General features: G+C 49.0%; 1 protein-coding gene across 1 annotated transcript in view; it reads left to right on the plus strand.

Annotated features, from left to right (window-relative positions):
- The window catches only part of LOC137522020 (putative protein FAM47C), a 91521-nt gene that overhangs the window by 1758 nt on the left and 75751 nt on the right, over positions 1-14012 (plus strand). Inside the window, exon 2 of the mRNA XM_068242039.1 lies at positions 3688-3970. Coding sequence (XP_068098140.1) covers positions 3688-3970 — 283 coding nt within the window. The remainder of the gene's footprint in view (positions 1-3687; positions 3971-14012) is intronic.

Raw genomic sequence — 14012 nt, forward strand, 5'->3', positions numbered from 1 at the left:
TGATAATGCTGAAGAGGAAAGGCAAATAAAAGAACATTTATTGGCTTCAGACTCTAACTACCAGCTGGTAACTATATGCAAGCCAGACTAGCTTCATATTGAGGTTATATTTGCCTGTTGGGTACCAGTCATACCTACTAGTGCCACGCCTAATGGTCACTGCGGGTGAATTTAAAAAAAAAAACACTATCGTGAAAAATGTGAAATCTTTATGCGTAGGTATGATATACATTTTGTGTCAGAGTACAATGCGCTATCAATTACTTCTTTGTTTTACTTACTAGGTCACTGTCACTGTAAAAATGTGACATATCTGACAGCTTTTGGAATAGTCTATCACCTTTTTCTAAAGCACTTGCTGAACAAAAGTCCAACATCTTTGTGTAGATACTTTCAATGTAGCGCTCATGTGAAGTAAAATGAAATGCTTCGATCCTCCCATGAGGACATGGAGTAATCCATAATCTGTCAGATTTTTACTACCTTCTGTTAGCAACACAAGGTGTAATTTACAGTGCATTTTATACGTGTGTGTGTGTGTATATGTGAAGTAAAATATTTTATTTTTTATTATAATGGTTCTTTATAATTCCACTCTCCATGCAAATGTCTGTGAATTTGAAGCTGAGGCAATCAGATCTTGCAGCTGCTGGTTTATTGATCGTTTCTTGGCTAATTGGTTGGCAACTTTGTGTGGTTGGCGCTGTTTCGAAATCTATTGAGGTTTACGTGATAAAGTCACGTTTAACGTTTCATGTTTTTTGTAGAGAAATACAAGCTGGTGAATGCAAATGATAGTGTGACTAAGGCCACATACACACATCAGACTATAGTCTTTGGAAACTGAAAGATCACAGACCAATTTTACCCCCTTCCATGTAGTATGAGAGCCACACCTACACAGTCTATTCTATGGAGCTGCACTCCCCATCAGACAGAAATCTTACCCCCTTCCATGTAGTATGAGAGCCACACCTACACAGTCTATTCTATGGAGCTGCACTCCCCATCAGACAGAAATCTTACCCCATTCATGTAGTATGAGAGCCATACCTACACAGTCTATTCTATGGAGCTGCACTCCCCATCAGACAGAAATCTTACCCCCTTCCATGTAGTATGAGAGCCATACCTACACAGTCTATTCTATGGAGCTGCACTCCCCATCAGACAGAAATCTTACCCCCTTCCATGTAGTATGAGAGCCACACCTACACAGTCTATTCTATGGAGCTGCTCTCCCCATCAGACAGAAATCTTACCCCCTTCCATGTAGTATGAGAGCCACACCTACACAGTCTATTCTATGGAGCTGCACTCCCCATCAGACAGAAATCTTACCCCCTTCCATGTAGTATGAGAGCCACACCTACACAGTCTATTCTATGGAGCTGCTCTCCCCATCAGACAGAAATCTTACCCCCTTCCATGTAGTATGAGAGCCACACCTACACAGTCTATTCTATGGAGCTGCACTCCCCATCAGACAGAAATCTTACCCCCTTCCATGTAGTATGAGAGCCATACCTACACAGTCTATTCTATGGAGCTGAACTCCACATCAGAAAAAAAATCTTTGCAAGATGCTGCACACACAGATGCTGTACAGACACAAAAGATCAGTATCTGCAAAAGATCTGTTCCTGCAAAAGATCCGTTCCTGCAAATTGCATTCATGGTCTATGAGATCTGCAGATCATCATACACACCTTGTTTAACTAACATTCATCTGCAGATCTGAAAATCCATCCTGGTGGATCTGATCTGAAGATGAATGTCTGTTAAACAAGGTGTGTATGATGATCTGCAGATATCATAGACTATGAATGCATTTTGCAGGAACAGATCTTTTGCAGATACTGATCTTTTGTGTCTGTACAGCATCTGTGTGTGCAGCAGCCTGCAAAGATTTCTGTCTGATGGGGAGTTCAGCTACATAGAATAGACTGTGTAGGTGTGGCTCTCATACTACATGGAAGGGGGTAAGATTTCTATCTGAGGGGGAGTGCAGCTCCATAGAATAGACTGTGTAGGTGTGGCTCTCATACTACATGGGAGGGGGTAAGATTTCTATCTGATGGGGAGTGCAGCTCCATAGAATAGACTGTGTAGAGTATGGCTCTCATACTACATGGAAGGGGGTAAGATTTCTGTCTGATGGGGAGTGCAGCTCCATAGAATAGACTGTGTAGGTGTGGCTCTCATACTACATGGAAGGGGGTAAGATTTCTGTCTGATGGGGAGTGCAGCTCCATAGAATAGACTGTGTAGGTATGGCTCTCATACTACATGGAAGGGGGTAAGATTTCTGTCTGATGGGGAGTGCAGCTCCATAGAATAGACTGTGTAGGTGTGGCTCTCATACTACATGGAAGGGGGTAAGATTTCTGTCTGATGGGGAGTGCAGCTCCATAGAATAGACTGTGTAGAGTATGGCTCTCATACTACATGAAGGGTGGTAAGATTGGTCTGTGATCTTACATTTTCCAAAGACTATGGTCTGATGTGTGTATGAGCCTTAAGATAAAATAAGTCGCAGATAAACATAAACGGTGTATGGATAGTTCTGTGATTTTGTTTTTTTGCCAGTCGATTTTTTTGCAGCAGGTTTCGTTGGGTTTTCATAAAAACAGTGTATGTAGTAAAGATCGTTCTGCTTGTCTGGTACACACCATGCAATTTCCCATCAGATAGACAGGTCTAATCGATTATTTCCAACAGATTCAATCTGATTTTGCAATCGTTTTTGTATCAATTTTGTCTTATCGGGTGGGAAGTTGCATAGTGTGTACCAACAATTCGTTCAGTTACCGTTATCTGAATTAAATCACACCGGACCCTAGCTAAACAAAGAGGTATGTTAAAGGGTACTTTCAGTGTAAAACACAGGGCCTGTCAAGTCTTTTCCGTCTTATCGTTGCAGGATCTGGGGGGCCCGTGGGGTTAATAACTTACCCATAATTTATTAGACAGATGAAGCTCCACCCCCTCCACAAGATAGCCACGGGCATTTTACTGACGCCTTACAAACCTCTGGCCACCCTCACCTGCGTTGCCGCGGCCTCCCCCAGCTCGGCAGCCGTCAATTAGGCCACGGCTGGGTGGGCTGCAGCAAATGGGGATGGCCAGAACTGCGCTCCACCCCCCACTTTCTGAGTAGTGGAGGAGGAGTTTCACCTGTCGAATTAATTACAGCTAAGCAGGTGAGTTATTAACCCGGACCCCCGATCCTGGCAGCCGTACATGACAGGCTCTGATTGTTACACTAGAAGTACTCTAATGCTGCATCCACATATCTCTGTGTGTTGTCTGTTCCTCATTCTCCCCTGGTTCCCCTAATCACTCTTCGAAAAGTTTGACTTTTGTCACAATGTTCCTTCTTATCACCCTCCCTCTTCCTTCATTTCCCCGCCCCATTCACTCCCCTTTTAGAGGACAGAACATTACAGCAATCCCGCCTCTTCCTGTCTGAAATTTTTACTTCAGCCAAAAGTCAACATTTCAAGGAATCATTCTGGGGATCGGTTGTAACGAGAAGAGGAGTGGCCAATGCACAAAGGTGTGTAAGTCCAGTATGAACTTACCCGTGCTTAGCTTCGGTAACTTTGCCTAGGGTGAGGTGCGCTTTAAAGAACTTCAGGTGTGAAGTAAAAAAAATCTGTTTTACTCACCTGGGGCTTCATCCAGCCCCGAGCAGCCGTCTCAGTCCTTCGCCGCAGTTCTGGTGGTCCGCGTTGTCCCGCTGGCCGCCCTTAATGATCCCGACACGCCAGTGGGGTCGGCTCTTCTGCTCCTGCACGGGAACTTGTGCCTGTGCATCTACGTCATCTGGCACGTACTGCGCCTGCACAGTAGTTGTGCGCAGTATGCGCCAGATTACATCATTGTGGGTGGCCAGCGGAGACACCGAGGACCACCGGAGCTACAGCGACGGACTGAGACGGCTGCTCGGGGCTGGAAGAAGCCCCAGGTGAGTATAACATAGATTTTACTTCACATCGGAAGTCTTTAATGGATTGAATTGATTAGATTTCCCATCATCAAATTTCTACATTCTGGGGACGGATTCATTGGTTTCCCTTCTGCCCCTCCCACTTCTGTGTTGTTCCCGGGGAAATGGGAGGAGCTACTGAAGTAGACGCTCTACTATTATTGCTAATGTTTGTTGTTGCTAATGTGTGTTCTTAAAAAAAAACTTTTATTGTTGAAGAATGTATTTTTGTACAGTTTTATAGAGTTTTATGGGTTTTTCAAGTTGAAAATAGTTATTTTCATTAAAAAAATGTTTTTTCAAGTAAATTGTGTCGTGTTTAACTGTTTTTTACTTTTGTGGAAGAATTAGAATTGTTGGTTTCTTTAAAGCAGACTGGAACTCAGAACTTCCTCTCTGCTCTAAAAGATAAGCAGCAGCATAATAATGTTTTAAAGAAAAATATTTCTTTGTTACAGCGGATATAAATCTACAGTGTGTCTATTTCCTGCTTTCATGGAAGAAGATATATTAACATCCTGTGTTTACCAATTAGATAGCAGCCAGCTGTCACAGCTGAAGGATCAAAATTCAACTTGTGATTATTAACAGATAAGGGGGAATTAGACAGGCTAAAGGTGCATACACACATCAGACTATAGTCTTTGGAAAATGAAAGATCACAGACCAATCTTACCCCCTTCCATGTAGTATGAGAGCCATACCTACACAGTCTATTCTATGGAGCTGAACTCCCCATCAGACAGAAATCTTTGCAAGATGCTGCACACACAGATGCTGTACAGACACAAAAGATCAGTATCTGCAAAAGATCTGTTCCTGCAAAATGCATTCATAGTCTATATCTGCAGATCCTCATACACACCTTGTTTAACAGACATTCATCTGCAGATCAGATCCACCAGGATGGATTTTCAGATCTGCAGATGATTGTCTGATCTGCAGATGAATGTCAGTTAAACAAGGTGTGTATGAGGATCTGCAGATCTCATAGACTATGAATGCATTTTGCAGGAACGGATCTTTTGCAGATACTGATCTTTTGTGTCTGTACAGCATCTGTGTGTGCAGCATCTTGCAAAGATTTCTGTCTGATGGGGAGTGCAGCTCCATAGAATAGACTGTGTAGGTGTGGCTCTCATACTACATGGAAGGGGGTAAGATTTCTGTCTGATGGGGAGCGCAGCTCCATAGAATAGACTGTGTAGGTGTGGCTCTCATACTACATGGAGGGGGGTAAGATTTCTGTCTGATGGGGAGTGCAGCTCCATAGAATAGACTGTGTAGGTGTGGCTCTCATACTACATGGAAGGGGGTAAGATTTCTGTCTGATGGGGAGTGCAGCTCCATAGAATGGACTGTGTAGGTGTGGCTCTCATACTACATGGAAGGGGGTAAGATTTCTGTCTGATGGGGAGATCAGCTCCATAGAATAGACTGTGTAGGTATGGCTCTCATACTACATGGAAGGGGGTAAGATTTCTGTCTGATGGGGAGCGCAGCTCCATAGAATAGACTGTGTAGGTGTGGCTCTCATACTACATGGAGGGGGGTAAGATTTCTGTCTGATGGGGAGTGCAGCTCCATAGAATAGACTGTGTAGGTGTGGCTCTCATACTACATGGAAGGGGGTAAGATTTCTGTCTGATGGGGAGTGCAGCTCCATAGAATGGACTGTGTAGGTGTGGCTCTCATACTACATGGAAGGGGGTAAGATTTCTGTCTGATGGGGAGTGCAGCTCCATAGAATAGACTGTGTAGGTGTGGCTCTCATACTACATGGAAGGGGGTAAGATTTCTATCTGATGGGGAGTGCAGCTCCATAGAATAGACTGTGTAGGTGTGGCTCTCATACTACATGGAAGGGGGTAAGATTTCTGTCTGATGGGGAGTGCAGCTCCATAGAATAGACTGTGTAGGTATGGCTCTCATACTACATGGAAGGGGGTAAGATTTCTGTGTGATGGGGAGTGCAGCTCCATAGAATAGACTGTGTAGGTATGGCTCTCATACTACATGGAAGGGGGTAAGATTTCTGTCTGATGGGGAGTTCAGCTCCATAGAATAGACTGTGTAGGTATGGCTCTGATACTACATGGAAGGGGGTAAGATTTCTGTCTGATGAGGAGTGCAGCTCCATAGAATAGACTGTGTAGAGTATGGCTCTCATACTACATGGAAGGGGGTAAGATTGGTCTGTGATCTTTCATTTTCCAAAGACTATGGTCTGATGTGTGTATGTGGCCTTAGTCTCTAAATACATACAGGGTGTATTTCTTTATAGGTTTTCCTTCTGTCCTGTGCAAGAGTTCAGCTCCACTTTAATGTTTCTATCTCTGTGGGGAGTTTTTCTGAGCCTGTACAGGTGAGGAGACTCTTCAGTGGTGACATAAGACAGCAATAAAAGCATTGCAGGAAAACGCATGCAAAATGACATCCTGTGAGAGTTTATGGGCTTCAAACAAAATCAAATGAGTGTGCGATTTTTGCTGTGCGGGTTTTTAAATCACACAGCATGTAGCTTTTGTCCCGCGTGCAGCAGGCGATTCGCATGCTATGCTTTCCCATGAATTTTCAAAGGTAGTAATTTTCGTATGAATTCTATGCAATAACAATTATTGTTTTTCCCTCTTGTTGAAAAGGCAGATTAGTAATAACGCAAACACATACAAAACGCACACGCAAAACGCAGATAAAGATGCATAAAAAGCACATGCCTTGAAACGCATGTTTATCTTCAGTCACGTGTGTCAGGAACCGGCCCGCGGCACGCCTGCGTATACGGTTACCGACTGCGGGTTTGACCAGATCAAGCGGGGAGCAGCCTTATTCATGCTACAAACAAGGCTGGGACCCCTTAAAGACTTCTCACTGCCACCACTAGCTATTGCTAGAAACGTCCACTCTGCTGTCGAGTGCTCACGCAATCCGCGTTTTCGTATTCGGGTCAGCTTTGCGCTTTAGGCTGAATACGGGAACACACACACAGTACGGTTGTACAGTAACACAGCCCAATCAGGCACTGACTTGTAACGCAAGTTACCCTGTCGTGCAGCAAAACCACTAACAGTCGTTCCGAACGATACTGTTAGCCACTCCGCTGTCGAGCGCAACAGTGCTCATACACACAATGAAATTACAATCTCATACGGTAGGGTTGCTCAAACGTACAATCAGGCACGGAGTTATACACAGTTACACTTCAGTCTCTTCTAGGCTATGAGTGTTAGTTTAGTACAGCAGAAGTCAAACTTATTAAATAACGATTTAATATTCCAGGAAAAAAGTCGAACAATGCAGAAAATAATATATATAAAAGATTTACAAAAGCAAAGTAAAAATTACAAAATACAAGTTACAAAGATACACACAAAGCTATTTGCTTACCGAAATAAACGGGGAAAAATAAACGTTATCAGCGTTGTTTGAACGTCATTGGCGGGAGAACGCCGCTTCGACCAGTAGTCGGGCAGCCCTTAGCGTCCCTGCTATCTCCAGAGAGCTACGAGTTGTGACTCTCCTAGCTGCTGTTTTATAGCCCGATTTGGAGCCTCGGGTAATAGATGTTCCGTCCCATAATCTAATGCAATTTCCCCAACGTGTGACATCATCGTCTGCCGAGCCCCCTGATTGTTCCGTTTGTCATCCCCCTTCTGTGATATGCGAACTTTTGATTTTTACAGAGATTTCCCATCCCCAGGTGACAACTTGAGCAAGGCTTTCAACATTTCACAAGGATGTCATATGCAAATGCCTGGCTCAGGCTGGTGTGAGCTGCATCAAAGCATACTGCAGCCAGTCCAGGTGACAATTGCTCCCAAGCACAATACACCTCTGAGACAGTATTCAGACAACAGGGTCAGACCACCTGTATAGGCTTCAAAGCAACTGTCTGATTAAAGAGACTCTGAAGACAGAATAAATCTCGCTTCAGAGCTCATAGTTAGCAGGGGCACGTGTGCCCCTGCTAAAACGCCGCTATCCCGCGGCTAAACGGGGGTCCCTTCACCCCCAAACCCACCCCCGCAAGACTTGGTCGCAAGTTGGTCGTAAATTATCTTCTTCCTGGAGGCAGGGCTAACAGCTGCAGCCCTGCCTCCAGTCGCGTCTGTCAGACGCGCATCGCCGCCTCTCCCCCGCCCCTCTCAGTGAAGGAAGACTGAGAGGGGCGGGGGAGAGGCAGAAATACGCACTGACAGACGCGCGTGGGGCAGGGCTGCGGCGGTTAGCCCTGCCCCAACCAGGAAGCGCTCCCCCGCATTACGGAGGGGATTTAGAGGGACAGGGACCTGCGTTAAGCCGCGGGACAGCTGCGTTTTAGCAGGGGCACGTCTATGAGGTCTGAAGCGAGATTTATTCTCGCTTCAGACTCTCTTTAAGGGTTTCCTAATTAGAAGCAGATAATTATAGAGTCAATTCACATGTACACCTACAGAACTCCAGGAAACTAGCTGCCAATACCTTCAAAGCCAGACTGGCTAACATACATAATATACAGCAGATAGAAAAATGGAAACACACTCCTGTATTATCCCAACACCATAAGCACACCAGTATATCACCACAACGTGTGCTCCCAGACTTGGGCCACGTTAACAGTGGCTGTTCTCTGTGACAACAGATCGGGCCAGCGGCGCCGCACCTTATCCTTGTCTTGCATCAGGTACAGTGAAGCATACAGTCAATGAAAAGTATGCTTCACTTCTACTGTTAATGCGCACTTTTACTGGTAAAGCACTGTATACAGTGCATTACTATACTGCAGCCCATTATAGGACACTGAACATAGCTATAGGTGGTACATTGCAGTGCGGTAACCTTGTTACACTGCAGCCGTTACGCCGCATTGCACCGATGTGAGCGTGGCCTTTAGCCTCTTTTCCACAGGCAACTGAGAGCGGTGAATTCGCTGCCTGTCAGATGCCCCCAGTCACCGTCCGGACGCCTGCTAGCGCTCGGCACAGGCGGTGTACAGTCAACCCCCTATGGAGTTTCATCTGAGCATGGCGGTTTTACACTTCAGTTTTAAAAGATTTCCATATTGAATCTGAGATCATATCTATGAAGAAAATCTCAGCGTATGACAGCCTGAAAAATACTGTTTGCAGAAAGGAACCCTTTAGTTTATGCGAAGTTATATAAACTGCATTAGGGATGTTTAATGAGATGCAAATAATTCTGAGTTGCGGGATTATGCAAATGAATGCAGTTTGAAAAAGGACCAATCAAATCCTGCCAAGGTGTGATTCAGTCAGTCCATTTTCAAGGAGCATAAATTTACGTACAAAATTAGCATAATCCTGCATCAACTCCGTTTTATATTCATCTCCTTGATCATCCCTAATGGTCAGTCATATGATGAGCATTGCGGCTTGCATGCAACTTTAAAGTGAACGGGAACCGCATTTTTTTTAAAAAAATGAAGCAAATACCTAAGGAGAGGGAAGGCTCTGTGTCATAGAGCCTTCCATCTCCTCTCTCGGTGCCCTCTATCCTGTGCTGGCTCCCCCCCCCCCCCCTCTCTATTCTATGCTGGCTCCCTCCCTCTCTATCCTGTGCTGGCACCCTCCCTCTCTATCCTGTGCTGGCTCCCCCCCCCCCTCTCTATCCTGTGCTGGCTCCCTCCCTCTCTATCCTGTGCTGGCTCCCCTCCCTCTCTATCCTGTGCTGGCTCCCCCCTCCCTCTCTATCCTGTGCTGGCTCCCTCCCTCTCTATCCTGTGCTGGCTCCCTCCCTCTCTATCCTGTGCTGGCACCCTCCCTCTCTATCCTGTGCTGGCTCTCTCCCTCTCTATCCTGTGCTGGCTCCCCCCCCCCCTCTATCCTGTGCTGGCTCCCTCCCTCTCTATCCTGTGCTGGCTCCCCCCCCCCCCCCCTCTCTATCCTGTGCTGGCTCCCTCCCTCTCTATCCTGTGCTGGCTCCCTCCCTCTCTATCCTGTGCTGGCTCCCTCCCTCTCTATCCTGTGCTGGCACCCTCCCTCTCTATCCTGTGCTGGCACCCTCCCTCTCTATCCTGTGCTGGCACCCTCCCTCTCTATCCTGTGCTGGCACCCTCCCTCTCTATCCTGTGCTGGCTCCCTCCCTCTCTATCCTGTGCTGGCTCCCTCCCTCTCTATCCTGTGCTGGCTCCCCCCCCCCCTCTCTATCCTGTGCTGGCTCCCTCCCTCTCTATTCTATGCTGGCTCCCCTCCCTCTCTATCCTGTGCTGGCTCCCCCCCCCCCCTCTCTATTCTGTGCTGGCTCCCTCCCTCTCTATCCTGTGCTGGCTCCCTCCCTCTCTATCCTGTGCTGGCTCCCTCCCTCTCTATCCTGTGCTGGCTCCCCCCCCCCCCTCTCTATCCTGTGCTGGCTCCCTCCCTCTCTATTCTGTGCTGGCTCCCCTCCCTCTCTATCCTGTGCTGGCTCCCCCCCCCCCTCTCTATCCTGTGCTGGCTCCCCCCCTCTCTATCCTGTGCTGGCTCCCTCCCTCTCTATCCTGTGCTGGCTCCCCCCCCCCCCCCCCTATCCTGTGCTGGCTCCCTCCCTCTCTATCCTGTGCTGGCTCCCTCCCTCTCTATCCTGTGCTGGCACCCTCCCTCTCTATCCTGTGCTGGCTCCCTCCCTCTCTATCCTGTGCTGGCTCCCCCCCCCCCTCTCTATCCTGTGCTGGCTCCCTCCCTCTCTATCCTGTGCTGGCTCCCCTCCCTCTCTATCCTGTGCTGGCTCCCCCCTCCCTCTCTATCCTGTGCTGGCTCCCCCCTCCCTCTCTATCCTGTGCTGGCTCCCTCCCTCTCTATCCTGTGCTGGCTCCCTCCCTCTCTATCCTGTGCTGGCACCCTCCCTCTCTATCCTGTGCTGGCTCCCTCCCTCTCTATCCTGTGCTGGCTCCCCCCCCCTCTATCCTGTGCTGGCTCCCTCCCTCTCTATCCTGTGCTGGCTCCCCCCCCCTCTCTATCCTGTGCTGGCTCCCTCCCTCTCTATCCTGTGCTGGCTCCCTCCCTCTCTATCCTGTGCTGGCACCCTCCCTCTCTATCCTGTGCTGGCACCCTCCCTCTCTATCCTGTGCTGGCTCCCTCCCTCTCTATCCTGTGCTGGCTCCCTCCCTCTCTATCCTGTGCTGGCTCCCTCCCTCTCTATCCTGTGCTGGCTCCCCCCCCCCCTCTCTATCCTGTGCTGGCTCCCTCCCTCTCTATTCTGTGCTGGCTCCCCTCCCTCTCTATCCTGTGCTGGCTCCCCCCCCCCCTCTCTATTCTGTGCTGGCTCCCTCCCTCTCTATCCTGTGCTGGCTCCCTCCCTCTCTATCCTGTGCTGGCTCCCTCCCTCTCTATCCTGTGCTGGCTCCCCCCCCCCCTCTCTATCCTGTGCTGGCTCCCTCCCTCTCTATTCTGTGCTGGCTCCCCTCCCTCTCTATCCTGTGCTGGCTCCCCCCCCCCTCTCTATCCTGTGCTGGCTCCCCCCCCTCTCTATCCTGTGCTGGCTCCCTCCCTCTCTATCCTGTGCTGGCTCCCCCCCCCCCCCCCTCTATCCTGTGCTGGCTCCCTCCCTCTCTATCCTGTGCTGGCTCCCTCCCTCTCTATCCTGTGCTGGCACCCTCCCTCTCTATCCTGTGCTGGCTCCCCCCCCCCTCTATCCTGTGCTGGCTCCCTCCCTCTCTATTCTGTGCTGGCTCCCCTCCCTCTCTATCCTGTGCTGGCTCCCCCCCCCTCTCTATTCTGTGCTGGCTCCCTCCCTCTCTATCCTGTGCTGGCTCCCTCCCTCTCTATCCTGTGCTGGCTCCCTCCCTCTCTATCCTGTGCTGGCTCCCCTCCCTCTCTATCCTGTGCTGGCTCCCCCCTCCCTCTCTATCCTGTGCTGGCTCCCTCCCTCTCTATCCTGTGCTGGCTCCCCCCCCTCTCTATTCTGTGCTGGCTCCCTCCCTCTCTATCCTGTGCTGGCTCCCTCCCTCTCTATCCTGTGCTGGCTCCCCCCCTCTCTATCCTGTGCTGGCTCCCCCCCCTCTCTATCCTGTGCTGGCTCCCTCCCTCTCTATCCTGTGCTGGCTCCCCCCCCCCCCCTCTATCCTGTGCTGGCTCCCTCCCTCTCTATCCTGTGCTGGCTCCCTCCCTCTCTATCCAAATCCAAATCCAAAAAAAGCTTTATTGGCAGGACCAAATACATTTAGCATTGCCAAAGCAAAACAAGACAAAACATTAACATGGGGGGGGGGGGGTTGTGGGAATAGGGAAGGATATAGGGAGTTGGGGTATATAGTCCATAGGTGTGTGGATGATGTAAGGGACAGCATGGGGGACTGGGATATACAGTCCATAGGGGGGTATTGGGGGGGAATACAGTCCATGTGGTATCATGTTCCTCTCAGTTGGTGGCAGGCTGTGACATATCGGGCAGCTATTTGCACGGTTGTTTCCTCCTCCCCCAGTAGGATGTAGAGTTTCCGCTCCTCATCTGTGGAGGTAAAATCCTGGATGTGGGCGGAGAGTCTCTGGAAGTGGGCGGTCCTCACAGGTGCGTATTTGCTGCAGTGTAGCAGGAAGTGGGCCTCATCCTCCAAGACCTCCTGGTCGCATTGTCTGCACAGTCTCTCCTCCCGGGGCTTCCATGTCTGTCTGTGCCGCCCTGTCTCTATCTCCAGGCTGTGGGCACTCAGACGGTACAAACTCAAGACCTGTCTGTCTTTGTGGTGATGTAGCCTCCCCAGATATGGAGCCATTGTGTACTCCCTCTGTAGTGATTGATAGACAGCGAGTTTCTTGGAATTCTTTATGTCACTTCTCCATTCCTCTATGTATCGTTCCTTGCAGCTTTCTATAGTCTGTTTTATTTGGGCTTTTGTCAGCCTGTGTTGGTGGCCTTGGCTGGGCTGGCTGCTGATGCTTTGCTTGAGAGCGCGTGGTATGGCCTCGCCCCCCTGGCTCAGTGAGGCTTTATGGTGGTAAGTGCTGGGGTTGCTGCTCTGTATATGCGCCCAGTATGAGAGTGCCCTCTGCTGGATAGTAAGCCATAGTGGGAACCTGCCTAGCTCTGCCCGGCAAGCTGAGTTTGAAGTGCTTCGATGGACTTGGAGGAGATACTTGCAGAACTCTAGATGGAAGATTTCTGTTGGGCTGGAGTCCCATTTTGATTGGTCAGGGTAGGTGACCGGGCCCCATACCTCACTGCTATAGAGCAGGATTGGGGTGATGATGCTGTCGAATATCTTTGCCCACACTCTCACTGGTGGTTTTAGGTGGTAAAGCTGTCTTCTGATGGCATAAAATGTTCTGCGGGCTTTGTCTTTCAGGGCCTGTACTGCTGGTTTAAAGCTTCCTGATTGGTTGATCTCCAGCCCCAGGTAGGTGTAGCTGTTAGTGGACACCAGTGGGGAGCCATTTAATATAAATGAGGAGGTAGGGGTTTTATTTCCATTCTTCCTCTGGAACACCATCACTTTTGTCTTCTTTGGGTTGATGGGCAGTGCCCATGTGGTACAGAAAGTCTCCAATACTGACAGGCTGTCCTGTAGTCCTTTCTCTGTTGGGGAGAGCAGCACAAGGTCATCTGCATACAGCAGGAACTTCACCTCACGGTCATGCAGGAGGAGGCCTGGAGCTGGGAAGGATTCCAGGGCTACAGCCAGTTGGTTAATGTATATGTTAAAGAGTGTTGGGCTCAGACTGCAGCCCTGCCTGACTCCTCGACCCTGCTTGAAGAACGCACTTCTCTTCCCATCTACTTTCACACTGCATTGGTTCCCAGTATATGAACTCTTGATGACATCATAGGTTTTTCCTCCTATTCCACTCTCTAGGAGTTTTAGGAAAAGGCCTGGGTGCCACACTGAGTCAAACGCCTTCTTAAAATCAACAAAGTAAGCGTGTATTTTGCCACGTGAGTTGTGGACATGGGTCTTGATGAGGCTGTGCAGTGTGTAGATGTGGTCGGTTGTGCGGTGGTTTGGCATGAACCCGGCTTGGCTTTTGCTGAGTACGTCCTGCTGTGTGAGGAAGGAGAGGATCCTCTTATTGATGATGCTGTTAAACAGTTTCCCCAGTGTGCTGCTGAC

This window comes from Hyperolius riggenbachi, chromosome 6, assembly GCF_040937935.1.
Source record: "Hyperolius riggenbachi isolate aHypRig1 chromosome 6, aHypRig1.pri, whole genome shotgun sequence".
Lineage (NCBI taxonomy): Eukaryota > Metazoa > Chordata > Amphibia > Anura > Hyperoliidae > Hyperolius > Hyperolius riggenbachi.